General features: G+C 37.2%; 1 protein-coding gene across 5 annotated transcripts in view; it reads left to right on the forward strand.

Moving 5' to 3' along the window:
• The window catches only part of Ltbp1 (latent transforming growth factor beta binding protein 1), a 389,989-nt gene that overhangs the window by 356,507 nt on the left and 19,516 nt on the right, over positions 1-13,966 (forward strand). For all 5 annotated transcript variants that reach the window (XM_026395397.2, XM_077791690.1, XM_026395561.2 and 2 more), the window contains 5 exons: positions 2,163-2,339; positions 3,072-3,158; positions 5,127-5,255; positions 5,935-6,075; positions 7,288-7,458. In XM_026395397.2, coding sequence (XP_026251182.2) covers positions 2,163-2,339; positions 3,072-3,158; positions 5,127-5,255; positions 5,935-6,075; positions 7,288-7,458 — 705 coding nt within the window. The remainder of the gene's footprint in view (positions 1-2,162; positions 2,340-3,071; positions 3,159-5,126; positions 5,256-5,934; positions 6,076-7,287; positions 7,459-13,966) is intronic.

Consider the following 13,966-nt stretch of genomic DNA (forward strand, 5'->3'; position numbering starts at 1 on the left):
AGAAAACTCGGTATTTATACTGTGTGTGAAATATATGTGTGTGTATGTATCATTTTGACATGCATGGCTTTGGAGAGAAGCCTGTGGTTTTTGATTACCTATGAACATAGCAGTCTTCATGGAGACCCTACTACATAGTATTACATTTTATAATAAATGCCAGACATACTTAGAACTATTTGTACACAAGGAAAAAGTGATTGATTCTACTTTTAGTACAACTGTAAGCTAAATCTTAGTTTGTTAAATTCCATGTGGCTTCCTTGATTTGTATTTCTGAACACATTCATTAGTAGTTAGCTGCATTTTTAGGCCAGTGAGGGGGGGGGATATTTGAAGAGAATTGTTAGTAGTAACAGACTGGAAATTTATTCAGAATGCTGGGGAAAAGTTTGCAAAATTTTCTATAGGGTTTTGTGTGAGGGGTTTAATAATAATTTAAAATACACACCCTTAGTTTCCAAAGAAAATTCCATGTCTGCATGACTAGGGAGGTGTGGTGGATTTTATTCAGTTTCACACACAAGGGAATGATTGAGAACTGCTACATGGAAATCAGCATTCCAAGTTTTTTCCTATACACTTGATCTGTTTCCTATACACTTGAATTTATCATCAGATAGTCCTACTAAGAGTGCAAGCCAAAAATCTACCAAAAGAATAACCAGCGAGTGGCAAGAATGAGGTGGGTGAAGGATCTTTTGATGTTTTCATTCATACTCTGTGCTCTGAGAGTTTGTACTTGAGAGGTTGTTTATTCCTTTGCTTGTTTTTTAATGCCACAATAGAACATTAGCTTTAGAAGAGGGGAGTAGGCTTTTTGTTGTTGTTGTTTGTTTTTGGTGTTGGGCTCAAATACAAGTCCTCATGTAGGCTAGGCAAATGCTCTACCACCAATCTACCTCCCCAGCCCTCTGGTTGAATTTTAAGAACTTTTATTTTTTAAATGCTTTTAGCATTTAATATTAATCACATTTCCACAGTCAACTTGGCCCTGCCAAAATAAATATATAGAAAACTATTGTAAAAAAAAACTCATTAAATTTTTCCTAACATAATGATCTACCAACTTCAAAAGAAGGGTAACTAGGGGTTGACATTCAAGTCTCAGACTCATCTTCATTGGAAAATGTTTTCCCTTGTTCCCTGTAGTTTCTTTGGGTCTAAGAATCTGGAAACAATAGAGTACTGATGAAATCATCTCATTAGAATTAATCTAAGTAATTGTAATGACAGTAGTCAGCTTTTTATTTGATACAGCATAAAATGAAAACAAGTAATAAATTCTAATTGGATCAAAGGCAGTCATTTGGACTCTATGGCATTTGGTAGAAAAGGAATTGGATTACTTTCAAGTCCAGTCACAAAATACGGATCAAAGACTTGTTCAAGGGTGTTGAGTCTGATAGAATTCATCCATTGGTATTATCTGAAAGTGGGTGGGTTTTGTTCTCATTTTTTTTTTAATCATTTTGTGTTTGTCCCAAGGAGACTGAGTCTGTTAGAAGGCATTTTCTTCTAGGACACACACATAAGATGGGACTAGAATCCAGACTTGGAATTCTGTGCTGAGGCTTAGCTGGCACTCATTATTTCATTCAAAGTCATATATTTGCAATAATTTAAGTGGCTAGGTTTTCAGTGATGAAAGATTATTTTATGGGCTTCAGGTTACTGCAGTATTTTCCTACTTCTGCTGTATACTGCTCAGAAAAGATTGGGGGCATGGTTGATTCAAATAGCCACCGAAGGCTTCAATATTATGTGTGGCCCCAGATCTCTGGTCAAGTGTTGGGGAACATTTTCATTGATTTAAGTAGGTGTTACAGCTCCATAAAGAATGGGCCCTGTGTTTGGCAAGAAAGTAGAGATGGAAACTATACTCACAGCCAAATTTACAAGAATAAAGTAATTGGTTAACGTCAAAGGAAATGGCTTCGACAGATTTACACTCTTGGGGTGTGTTAGAAATCCACCAAAATTTGGGATTGAAGTGCATTTTTATCCTGAAGTGGAAGAGCCTGACGCGGAGCGTGGAAAGCAGTTAAGGATGCCATGAACACATCCTGTCACTCTTTCCCATGGCGGTTTCTGCTCTGTTGTGTCCTAGGTAGATCTGAGGTGTCCTCCCTGATGGTCCTCTTACTTTCTCTCCTGTTTAGATTTAGATGTGGACCAGCCTAGAGAAGAAAAGAAAGAATGCTACTATAACCTCAATGACGCCAGTCTCTGTGATAACGTGCTGGCCCCCAACGTCACCAAACAAGAATGCTGCTGTACATCAGGGGCCGGGTGGGGAGACAACTGTGAGATCTTTCCCTGCCCGGTCCTGGGGACTGGTAAGAAGCAGCCCAGTGTGACGTTTGCACTTGTGTTTTTACATGTGGTGTCCAGGGGCCTCGGGAGGATTGCATTTTGTTTCTTGCTTTGAGGCCCTGGGATGATGTATTCACAGCCATAGTCGACTCGAGGGCAAGTTACCTTATGGTGACTGTCATTCAGGGCTAGACATCACCCTCTTCCCACTTCAATATGAATTCTTCAACTTCTGTCTCTCACAGGGAGTGCTGAGACACTCAGGTGCTATCAGATGCTTTGGCAAAAAGATAATTGTTTTATTCCATTTTAAAATTAAGATCAACCTCTTTTGCCAGCCATGACACAGCGTTATCCATAAATAGAGCTTGGATATTTAAGCTAAAATTTTGCTTTATGGGCTTTTATTGATCCTTTAAAATACTAGACACCACAATAGTGCAAAAATAATAGTCATAATGTCCAGTTAAACATGGGTAAAATAAAACATGGGTGAATTGAAAGCTTTAAAAAAAATGTTAGTAAATTTATAAATAATATAAGTATATAAATAATATGGAATAAGTCATTAGATTTATTTGTACCTAATCCAAAATAAAGGGGATTGTTCTGAATTTATTTGCCTAAATTGCTTAAAGATACTGAATCTGGGAAAGTAAAACTGATTTTAAAATCTGCCTGTAGGGAAGATGTTGATTCTTTGTTTTTATTTTTCGACTTATTTGCTTTTTGGTTTTTGTCTGTTTTAAATTCAGCTGAATTCACGGAAATGTGTCCTAGGGGGAAAGGTTTTGTCCCCGCTGGAGAATCCTCTTACGACATTGGTGGTGAGAACTACAAAGGTCAGAGTCAAGTGGCTGTGAATTTGCAACACCTGTCAGAAGTTCTAGTTAGAAGTGTGGCTTGGGTTACACAGAATGAGAGTTCTTTGGGGCCATGGAAACTAATTACAAAGCCCTTAATTCTACCACTGAAGGAAGGTTTCTGATCTCTGATCAGAGCTGAGGATTGGGAGTCTGAACACTCACGGCTGTGTGACCATGGGAGGTCACTTCACCTTCTCAGTTGCTGTGTGCTCATCTGAGAGATAGAAATGAGGTTATAATGAGGATTAAGTGAGATAATGTGTGTAAACCACTACAAAATTCTGCATTGAGTTCATACTTAAATTTGTTCAGTTATCCTCGGGTGTATTAGAAGTCATGTAAATTATGACCCTGTGAGTTGGGCCACTGGAATGTGTGTTTCTGTGGTCATCAACAGAGTCAAGGTTCGCGCCTTTTCAGAATTAACCCTTCTATTTCTAGGACCTTGTACTAAGGGCCACACATTCATAATGAGGAATGGAAAAGAAGAAAACAAAAAGTAGATGTTTTAGGACTGGGGATGTAATTCCATAATGGAGGGAAAGCCCTGGGTTCAGTCCCCAGTATTGCAAAAAACAAAACAAAGCCCAAAAAGGAAGTTTTACACATTTAATGCTGCTATCATATAACTCTAAAATAAATATGCAGCCTCTTAATTTTTGTGAATATTTAAATGTATGAATATTTCCTCGTTAAACGCTTACTTTTGACATTTTCATGGTAGATACATTATAACCTTTTATACACAAAGTGATTGTTTTTCATTGTAGTTTAATATTTAAAACTACTAAGTGGGTGGAAAAGAGACTATAATAATATTTTTATTGTTCATCCATTTTTGGAAAACGAGTGTTTGAATAATATGGAATAATTCAGTAGCTGGATAAGAAATTCCATTTGTGTTTTTAAAATACATCTATGATTTAGTCCAATTGAATAACAAGACTTGGTCTGTAATATGTGTCAAATGGTTTTTCAAGTTCACAATTATCACATACTATATTTTTACAGGGATGTAGTTAAATTTCACTTCATGTTATAGAACAGAACCCTAATTCTACCATAAAGTCATCCTCTCTTATATAAAAATAAATGCCTCCTCACCCTGCCTGAACAGTGCTGGAAGTGGTTGGAAGAAGACTAGATTCAGATCCAGCCAGCCCTAAGTTCACTGCACTTGGCTTTGCCATTTTCCATGTGTGTGAATCTGAACAAGTCATCTATGGAGTCTCTGATTTTTGAAATGGGTGCTAGCTGATATTAGTTGTGAAATGCTAGAACTGATGCTAACAAAAGCAGTAGATAACTTTTGAGCATTTGCCCATGCCTGAGTGTATACTGAGTCTGGCATGTGGATTATCTCATTTAATCCTTTCAATCTTAATCAAGGCAGTGTACCCTTATTTTCAGTTTATCATTGAGTAAATTTAAGTGATGGCCAGGAGACCTTAATTCTGTGGGGGAATGGGTCTGCCAACCCCCTTATGCTTTTGTTAGCTTATCTTTATGATCATGGAAGAGTTTGATCAGGTTCCATCAAACTCATGTTGACAGCTCTATACATTTCAACTAGTGAATGGGCCAGAATATACATTCCTAGAAAGGCACATTTCTTAAAAGGTCTATTCTTTAGAAAATATCCTGGTAACACTATGGAATCCATAGATTATTTCATCAAACTTAAAGTAGTATCTCAGGTGCTGTATTACAAATATACCTTCTCTGATAATGTTTTTGGGTCATTGTTCCACAGACAAACCACATCTGCTTACATTTCTGTATCTATCATTTCTGTATCTAATTTTAAGAATTTGTATATTGTGGGTCTTTAAGATTCTTTGGAATGTAAATAATATAATATTTCATTTGGAGCTCAATATTAATTTCTTCTTGTGGGAAGATTAAACTATCTCCTCTTTGGTATTTCTCAATTTTCCCCCATAGATGCCGATGAATGCCAACTTTTTGGACAGGAGATTTGTAAAAATGGTTTCTGTTTGAACACTCAGCCTGGTTATGAATGCTACTGTAAGCAAGGGACATACTATGATCCTGTCAAATTGCAGTGCTTTGGTAAGCTTTAAGAGGATATTGTATGGTGTGAAATATATAAATGGAAAAAATAAGTAATGCTATGTAGTAAAAACAATTTCTTTGAATCTAAATCACATGTTAAAACAACGTATAAATGTTTCATGGATCTCTTTCTTAAGCAAGATTTTTGAAATTTAAGAAAAAAAAACCCACCAGCTATTTGAATGGATTTCAAACAGTTAATATTCAATGTGGAATTATAATTCCGGTCACTGGTATAACTGAAATGTCCTTTTGGTCTGTGGAGCCTCCTGCTTCATCACTCATACCAAGCAAGTGAAAGTCACTTTAAAATGCTGACACAGACTCTAATGCTTAAAGCAGAAAACCATATACACTAGGCAGAAAAGCATAGAAAAGGAAATAACTTTAAAAATATCATAAAAAGGCATTTTATCTTAAATTTCAAAACGTATCCTGTCCATAGATGTTTTCTTTCCATATTTAATACCAGTGGTGGCGGCAACATTATTTTTGCAGTCAGTACAACTTATCGTTTTTAGAGTCAGAGCCGTTCTCTTTTGGATGATGATTTGTAGTTAATTAAACTTGCAGCAGCCTCTGGAATCTGGACTAAATTTAGCTATGTGTTAACTTGAGTAAGTATATGAGGTACAACTGATTGCTGATTTGCTTTAGTAACTTTTTTTCTCTTCAGATATGGATGAATGTCAAGATCCCAACAGCTGTATTGATGGCCAGTGTGTTAACACAGAAGGCTCTTATAACTGCTTTTGTACCCATCCAATGGTCCTGGATGCTTCAGAAAAAAGATGTATCCGACCAACAGAATCAAATGGTATGTTTGGATATGAGATTCAAACTTATGTCTAGATAAATACCATAAGGTTTGTGTTTTGACTAAAGTGTGAACTGCTAAAAAATAGAAAAATTGATTTATTGAATATTTTGAAATGACTAAAGTGAGATTCTAAGAGAAATAATAAGATGCATATGATTGACATATGAGAGATTTAAGGTTTTGAACATACTCACCAACTGGGCAGCAGAGTAGCACAGAACAGAAGGCAGAGCTCTTCCAAGCCCAAGGTCATCATACTTGACCTTCAGAGGCAGATGAGGAAGATGTAAGTTCAGGGACATACTGTGTCAAATTTGAGAGCTTTGGTAAGCTTTAAGACGATATCATATGATGTGCTGTGAAAATATACAGATGGAAAAAATAAATAATGCTATGTAGTAAAAACAGTTTCTTTGAATCTAATCTGGAGGGAAAGACACAGATGAGGCTAGGTAGAAACAGAGGGTGGAGTTTACAAAGTGGTGGAAAGCCCTGAAATCCATTGGTAGGAATCCCTGTTCATATCTGATGAAGTGGCATGCCATTAATAATAGGCATAGCTGGGCTGGGGTTGTGGCTCAGCAGTAGAGCACTCACCTAGCACGTGCAGGGCCCTGGGTTTGATCCTCAGCACCACATAAAAATAAACAAGTAAAATAAAGGTATTGTGTCCAACTACAACTAAAAAATAAATCTTTAAAAAGAAAATAACGGGCATAGCTAATCAATCAATCACCATATTCAAGAGATTGCTTTGGGTGAAGTCAGTTGAAAGGTAGAAAGATTAGAACTGAGGAGAACTGTTCTCGTCCAGGGTGCTGGCAGATGAAATGAGTAACAAAGCATGAATCAAAAAAGAAGAAAAAATTAGAGAGAAATGGTAGGATCCGACAAAGGAGTAAATGTGAAAAAGTGAAGACTGGAGGAAGTCTCTCAAGGACAAGATAGTGGGTCACTTTATAGGACAATGCAAGCTATGGAAGCAAGGATTTAGTTGGAACATGATGGGCAGTCTGAATTTTAGCTGGTGGAACGACACTCAATTGGAGATGACAGAGGTTTCATTGTGGAAAGACCAGGCTAGATTCAGACTTTTATTTGGAAGTCACTCTTAGACGTAGGAATGGAAACTTTGACGCTCGCTGGCTTCCACCACAGTGTTGATGAAATAACAGTGCAATTGTCAAGGAACCATCTCTTCCCTTTTAGAACAAATAGAAGAAACCGATGTCTACCAAGATCTGTGCTGGGAACATCTAAGCGAAGAGTATGTGTGTAGCCGTCCTCTTGTAGGGAAGCAGACGACATACACCGAGTGCTGCTGTCTGTATGGAGAGGCCTGGGGAATGCAGTGTGCGCTCTGCCCCATGAAGGATTCAGGTAAGCCCAGATCCACTTTTTTTCTGCAAGAAACCTGCAGCAGGTTCTTCTCACCTCCTCTGGAGCCTGACGTTTCTCTTTTATATCTTCACTCCTTGGGTCTTACTTCATCACAGGTGTGTATGTACGTAGGATTGGATAAGTCTATGGCTTCGGGTTGGTTACCTGCATGCCAAACCCTGTCATGAATTTTTGAAACCATCATTCTATTTCCCAAACGAATGATAAATGACCTGAAGAAACAAAACTCGGCCATTGGTGACGTATGTCTGTATATTTCCTAATACTTCATTTATTTTCTATAATCCTCATTCCTAGCAGTTTCTACATATAGCAAAATATATTAGATCCTTCTAGGTCAAAGTCCAAAATTTAACGTCAGCCTGTATTGAGAAATACCTAACCTGACAATCCAAAGTCTGAAATGCTCCCAAAAGTTCAGATTTTAGCATTAGGGCTACTCAGCTGGTGAGATGTATGCAAATATCCCCAAAATCTGAAAAACTCCAAAATCTGAAACACTTTTAATCCTAAGCATTTTGGATAAGAAAAGGATTATAACAAAAAGGAAAGAAAGTAGAAGTAAATGAAAAATTATTTAAACAAATCTGCTTTCAAGTTTTAGATCTGCCATCAAATCTTTGGTCAAATGGAAAAAATGAGACAGGCTAAGGCCCCAGCTTTGTCCCCCCTCCTCAGTGTTGGAGGGCAGCTAGAGGGGCTTGTGTCAGGTTTCCTGGCTGGGCTATTCAGTGTCTGTTGGGTTGTCCACCAATGGTTCATTTCCCTCTTTACCACTTCTCATTTAAAAGAAAGGCACTTGAACGTGTTTGGTATATCATTTTGTGAAATTGATGTGTTAAAGCTAGAAAAACAATGTGTGGGTGTAAAATGAAGGGTTTTGTAATGAGTACATTCTCAGGATAGTTAAAAGAAGAAGAATTTCTTGAAGAGAGAAAATGCATTAACTTTCAGTTAATTCAATTAGAATTTTTCTTTCAAGCTATTTATTAATTAACTTTCCAGAAATAACTTAAAACCAATGTAGCATGAAAAAAGAAAATAATTTGAAATGCCACAAAAAGAAAATGAATACCAGAGGACAAAAAAAATTAATAAATACAGGCATAGATGGCAGCCAACTATTGGCTCTGGGGCCAGATGGGCTGAATCTGAAATCTGCCACAGCTGCTGCGTGCTCAGGGGAAAATAGCCTCACCCTGCATAGCTCATTTGCAAGGATGGGCCACCTACTTCTCCCTTGCTGGGTTGTTTATAAAGGCTGGGAGGACTTGGGCAGAACAGGGTGTGGTTACTAGTGCATCTGTTGTCTTGTGCCCAAGAGGCAGATGCCCTAGGAGATGAAAGTGAAATTAGTAGAGTGAGCACTTAAGTTTGGGTCATTTTCTCACAATGTTCTAACACCTCAACTTTTTTTCCTTTGATCTTTATGCAATATTTTTTCATTTTAAAAATGATACATGCTTCTTTTTTATAATTTCTTTTTTTAATATTCATTTTTTTAGTTGTGGTTGGATACAATACTTTCATTTTATTTATTTATGTTTATGTGGTGCTGAGGCTCCAGGGCCTCGCACATGCTAGGCCAGTAGTCTGCCACTGAGCCCGAGCCCCAGCCCCAGCCCTAATACATGCTTCTTCTAAAGAATAAATAATCAAAGATATTATGTTCCCTTCCACCTATCCCTTCACAGGTGAACTTCCTACCTTTAAGATGCTCATCCTTGAAAGCTGGGTTTTTATCCCCTTAGATTTTCCTACACATCGTTGTATATTTATATAAGTTATTATATATATATAAGTTATTATATATATATAATATATATATATTATATATATAATATATATATATCAGAATATTGAAAACTGAAATCAATGTCACCAATCTACATTACACTTTGTTTTTTTGTTTTGCACTATCAGATGATCCCAATTTCAGCATCTCTGAAATTGGAGTCATCAGATAACCAATGGCACCTGAAAATGGCCACTGGCCATCCTGTTACATGTTAACATCTGGTAGATGGGAGGACATGTACAATCTGGGGTATCTTAAAATGGGTGAAAGATGGTAACTCGAGGGGCTGTGCAGAATCTGTTGTATAGATGCCCTGTGGTTTATTTACCACATCTTGTGCTAGCCATTTGTGTAATTCCTCCCCAACCTTTCCCCACCCCAGTCCTAATTTGCTGCTATAAATAATGCTGCAACGAGCCTCCACATAGGCACCTGCAGGAGTGCCTTAGGAAGAAAATCCTTATAAATAAAGATACTGGGTCAAGAAGCATGTATGCTTTCAATTTATTTCCTGAAAATATTGTAAAAGTTCACACTTACATTGGCAGTATTCAGAAATGCCTCCTTCTTCATTTGCTTCCATCAGTGTCTTTAAATTTTGTTGTTCACGCTGGGGACTGAACCCAGGGCCTCATGCTTGCTAAGCACAAACACTTATCACTGTGCTATGCCCCTAACCCCTTTAAAATGGTTTCTATCGGATGGGTGCAAAGGTAGTAGTCTAGGAAATTTGAACATATTTTTTCATGCTTATAGTTGATTTTTCTTTCTCAGTGAATTATTCATCATATTCTTTGTCCTTTTTTTGCTGAATTCTATGTCTTTTAAAAATTTATTTATAAGTTTTTTGTACATATTCTGCTTATAGCCCTGACATTTGAGTGACAGTATGCTTTTGGTTATGGGAACTCCTTTATGAAAAGGTTTGCATATATTTACATTTTATTCTGTCTCTAACCTAGTCCTATGATATAAATATTTAAATATTAAAATTTTAGTGCCTGTGTCTTTGATTAGGCAGTTCCTTTGATAATCAAATTTAATTGACTGAGTTTAAAAAAAAAAAACAAATATTCAACTAGGTGTCTCTGATCAAATGCATTTTAAAATGTAATTAAAATCTAAAGATAGTACAGTTTCCTAATAGCATCAGGATATAGCTAGGGAATCAAGAAATGAATTTCAGAATAATTATCAATATTCTAAACATGAATTCTATTTTAAATATGAAATCTCTTCTAAGATGGATTTTACAATGGTGCATCAATTATTTTCAATGGAGGTTTTAAGAAACACATTTTTAATTGCAAATTCAAATGAATGAATGTGAAGAAATGTATACTGTATCATACTTTAGGTTCCAGGGAACACATTGGAAACCACTGTTCTACATGTGTCAGTTGGAGAAAAGGAATTTGTTAGGCAGCCCAGAAAGCACATTTATTTTATTAAGACCAGAATTATGGTGCTAGAACTAAAGTCAGGAAGAGTGTATCTGAGAGAAGTCCATGCCCAAGTGGAACAGGTTTTCTGAAGGTCTGATGAAGAGTTGGCATTCCGTTGGTTAAACCTGATCTTCCAGTCACAAGTACACTAAACGCCTTCTTTTGGGCACATTTCTCTGCAATACTATAGCTGAGAGGAACCAGGGCATGGGTTCTGGAACCAGATTGCTTGGCCCCGAATCCTGGCTTGGCAACTTCTTATGTGCATGACCTTGCTATCTCGTCTCTCTGTGCCTCAGTTTCCTCATGTGAAAATAACATCACCTACCTCACAGGGTTGTTTTGATAATTAAATACTATAATAGTAAAGTAGTAAAATAAACACGAAATAGTGCTCAATATACGATAAGACTTTAGAAAATATAAACAATTATTACTACTACTGCTAGGTGTCTCTTATCCAGTGCATTTTCAAATGTAACTGAAATCTAAGGATCTTATAAAATATATGATTACATCATAGCACCTGTATATGAACTGAGAATTGACAAATGCATAAATAATTTTTCTCAAAATAAGTCTCTCTTCTAAACCACTGATTCATAACATTAATGAGTAGGTCAGTTATCTGGGGATTGTATCAAAAATCAGATTGCAGTTCATTGTAGAGGTCAAGGGTGCAGGATTCTGCATTTCTATCTAAAAGTTCCAAGCATCAATGCTGGTAGTCCTTAGACTACACCAACAAGGCTCCAAAGACATTGAACAGCACCTGACTTTTTGTTAAAGCCTACTTTAATGCTGGTAGTTATTACTTGTTGAGAGGAAGCAAAGAATGCGTGGATTTTGAAACTAACTCGTATGCTCATAATTCCTGTCTTTGTGTCTTTTAAGCATGCTGTTTCTAGATGTCTTGATATTGTGATGGACCAGGTTATCTGTTTGTTAACCTTAACACTGGACTAATCCCACCCTGCCAGACACTGAACTTTGCAGTTTCTTAGGAAGCAGCACAGCTTTGGGGAACAATTAGTTACTGATGGAAACAGTGCTGGTGAAATTTGAAGAATAAATCGTACCACTTGTCGTCAGGTTTGAGCATTAAAGTGCAGTGTAAAGTAAAGCTTTGGCTCTGGAGCTGGCTTTCACACTTCGGGTCCAATAGGTCACGGGCATTAATTCTTGCTTAAGCCGCAGCCATATCCGAGAATAGTGGTAGGTGGAGGAGGCAGGAGCAGCTGGCTCCCTCAGTGGCGTTCCCTGAAGTTAGATGGCATCTCGTGGGGTGCTGCTACATGCAGGGGAAATGAGTGGAGGGTGATGGATAGTGTTGGGGTAACTGTACATGAGGACAATTGCATGATTGTATAATTCAGTACATTTCTGGAGTCACTTGAGATCTCATTTGAGTCCTTAGCTAAAGTCACCAAGGTCAAACAGCAGACTATAATTGGAGAAAGTTCCAGGTTATTTGTGGTGGTGGTCAGTTTTGCACAGTGGTCATGGATGGCAGCCTCCCCTCCCACTTCTAGAACTCTGGAAACTTCTCTTGTTCTATTCCTGCCCCTGCTTCTACTTCCTCTCCTCTCCTCTGGTCCTTCCCACTCTTAAAATTATTTTGGTAACTGAACTTCATTGGAAAGATCCTCAGATTTGATCTCTTTATCATGCTGTCATGCGAGTCTCTTAAAAAAAAAAAAGCTATTAGGAAAACAAACTCAAGAAAAACAAGTCAATTACTCATAAATGAGAGAGGGTGGTAATTGATCTTTCCTGGAATTTTTAGTACCATGCTAGAAGGAAATCATACAATTATTGGAACTTTGAGATCTTGGTGGATATGGAATTTATTGGAGTATGAATTTCCTGTGGCTTGGGTTTTTTGGGTCTCAGCTATAAAATAACATACATATAGTACTGTGCCAGACACTGTTTAAAATACTTTCCACCTATTGAGATATTTAATTCTTCAAGCCACCTTAAGTATATAGTTATGTCCTTTTTCTGGAAGAGGATCTGAGTCACAGAAAGATTAGGGTAACTGCCATAGTCAAATACCATGAAGTGACAGTCAAATCCAGGCATCCTGGATCTAGAATCTGTGTTCTTGCCACTTCAGTGTTATCTGAGTCCCTTTTGCCCCAAGGCCTGGAGATACATCTTAAATAAATAGTGTACTTTAGGATATAAAAGTAACAAAGTGCACTACACCCTCAGAGGTCCTTAATAGTTCATTATGATGATGAGTCATCCTCAAAACTGGGTTGATGTCTTGTCATGAGAACTGTCTTCATACAAACTCTGTTTCAGGGTAAAAATTTCATCTACCTGAACATTTTTTTTAGCAATTTCTTTTCCTATTGGCTACTAGCTTGCATCCAGGGGAATAATTTTAGGATGGACATGCAGTTAAATATGTCACACAGTGTCCTAACCAGTCCTTCTTGGTGTTGCTGCCATATTGTTGCTGGGTGGGTAGAGTACAGATATTTCCCTGTGTGTGTCTGTGGGTTCACCTGAGGGGAGGGATGGGGAATGGATGTGCTTTCTACATATTATAAAGACACATTGAAAATTTAGAAAAAAATTAAAGTGAAGAAATAGAGATTTAAAATTTTTTTCATGTTGTGTGAAAAACCACCATTTTAGTTATAACAGTGAGCATAGCAAAACCAGAGTTGATGTGTCATCAAGTCTGTATCCCTGAACATGTTGGTGGGCATAATAGAGAATATATGTTCAGTCAACTAATGAATTAAAGCAAGTCAGTAATTCTTGATAAATCAAGATGATGGTGATGCTTATCATTTTTAAATGAATTTTTAATGTTTTTTTATTGGCACTCTTAAAAGTATAAACTTAGAATTTCTGGAAAACATACCTGTGAATTACAAGATATATAAGGTATCTCATAGAAATAAAAATCTTTTGATCAACAAATGAAAGAAAATTAGGTACACGAGCTTTCTTGATAGGGCCTCTCTACTGTGTTGAGAGTGCCACCTATTGGTAGTATGATATTCTACAGTACAGGTGTCCACCTTTGAAGCACTTGGTGTGTGTGTTCCTGGGGATTGAACCCAATTTCCTGCACATGCTAGGCAAGCATGCTGCTTCTGTACTATATCATCAATCCTTCTGAAGTGCTCTTGGTGAAATAGTTCAGGTATAGAAAGGTGATATTGGTTGTTTTTTTTAATGTCCCAAAGGAGACAGAAATGGCACAAAAGAAACTGAAAACTCT

This window comes from Urocitellus parryii, chromosome 12, assembly GCF_045843805.1.
Source record: "Urocitellus parryii isolate mUroPar1 chromosome 12, mUroPar1.hap1, whole genome shotgun sequence".
NCBI lineage: Eukaryota > Metazoa > Chordata > Mammalia > Rodentia > Sciuridae > Urocitellus > Urocitellus parryii.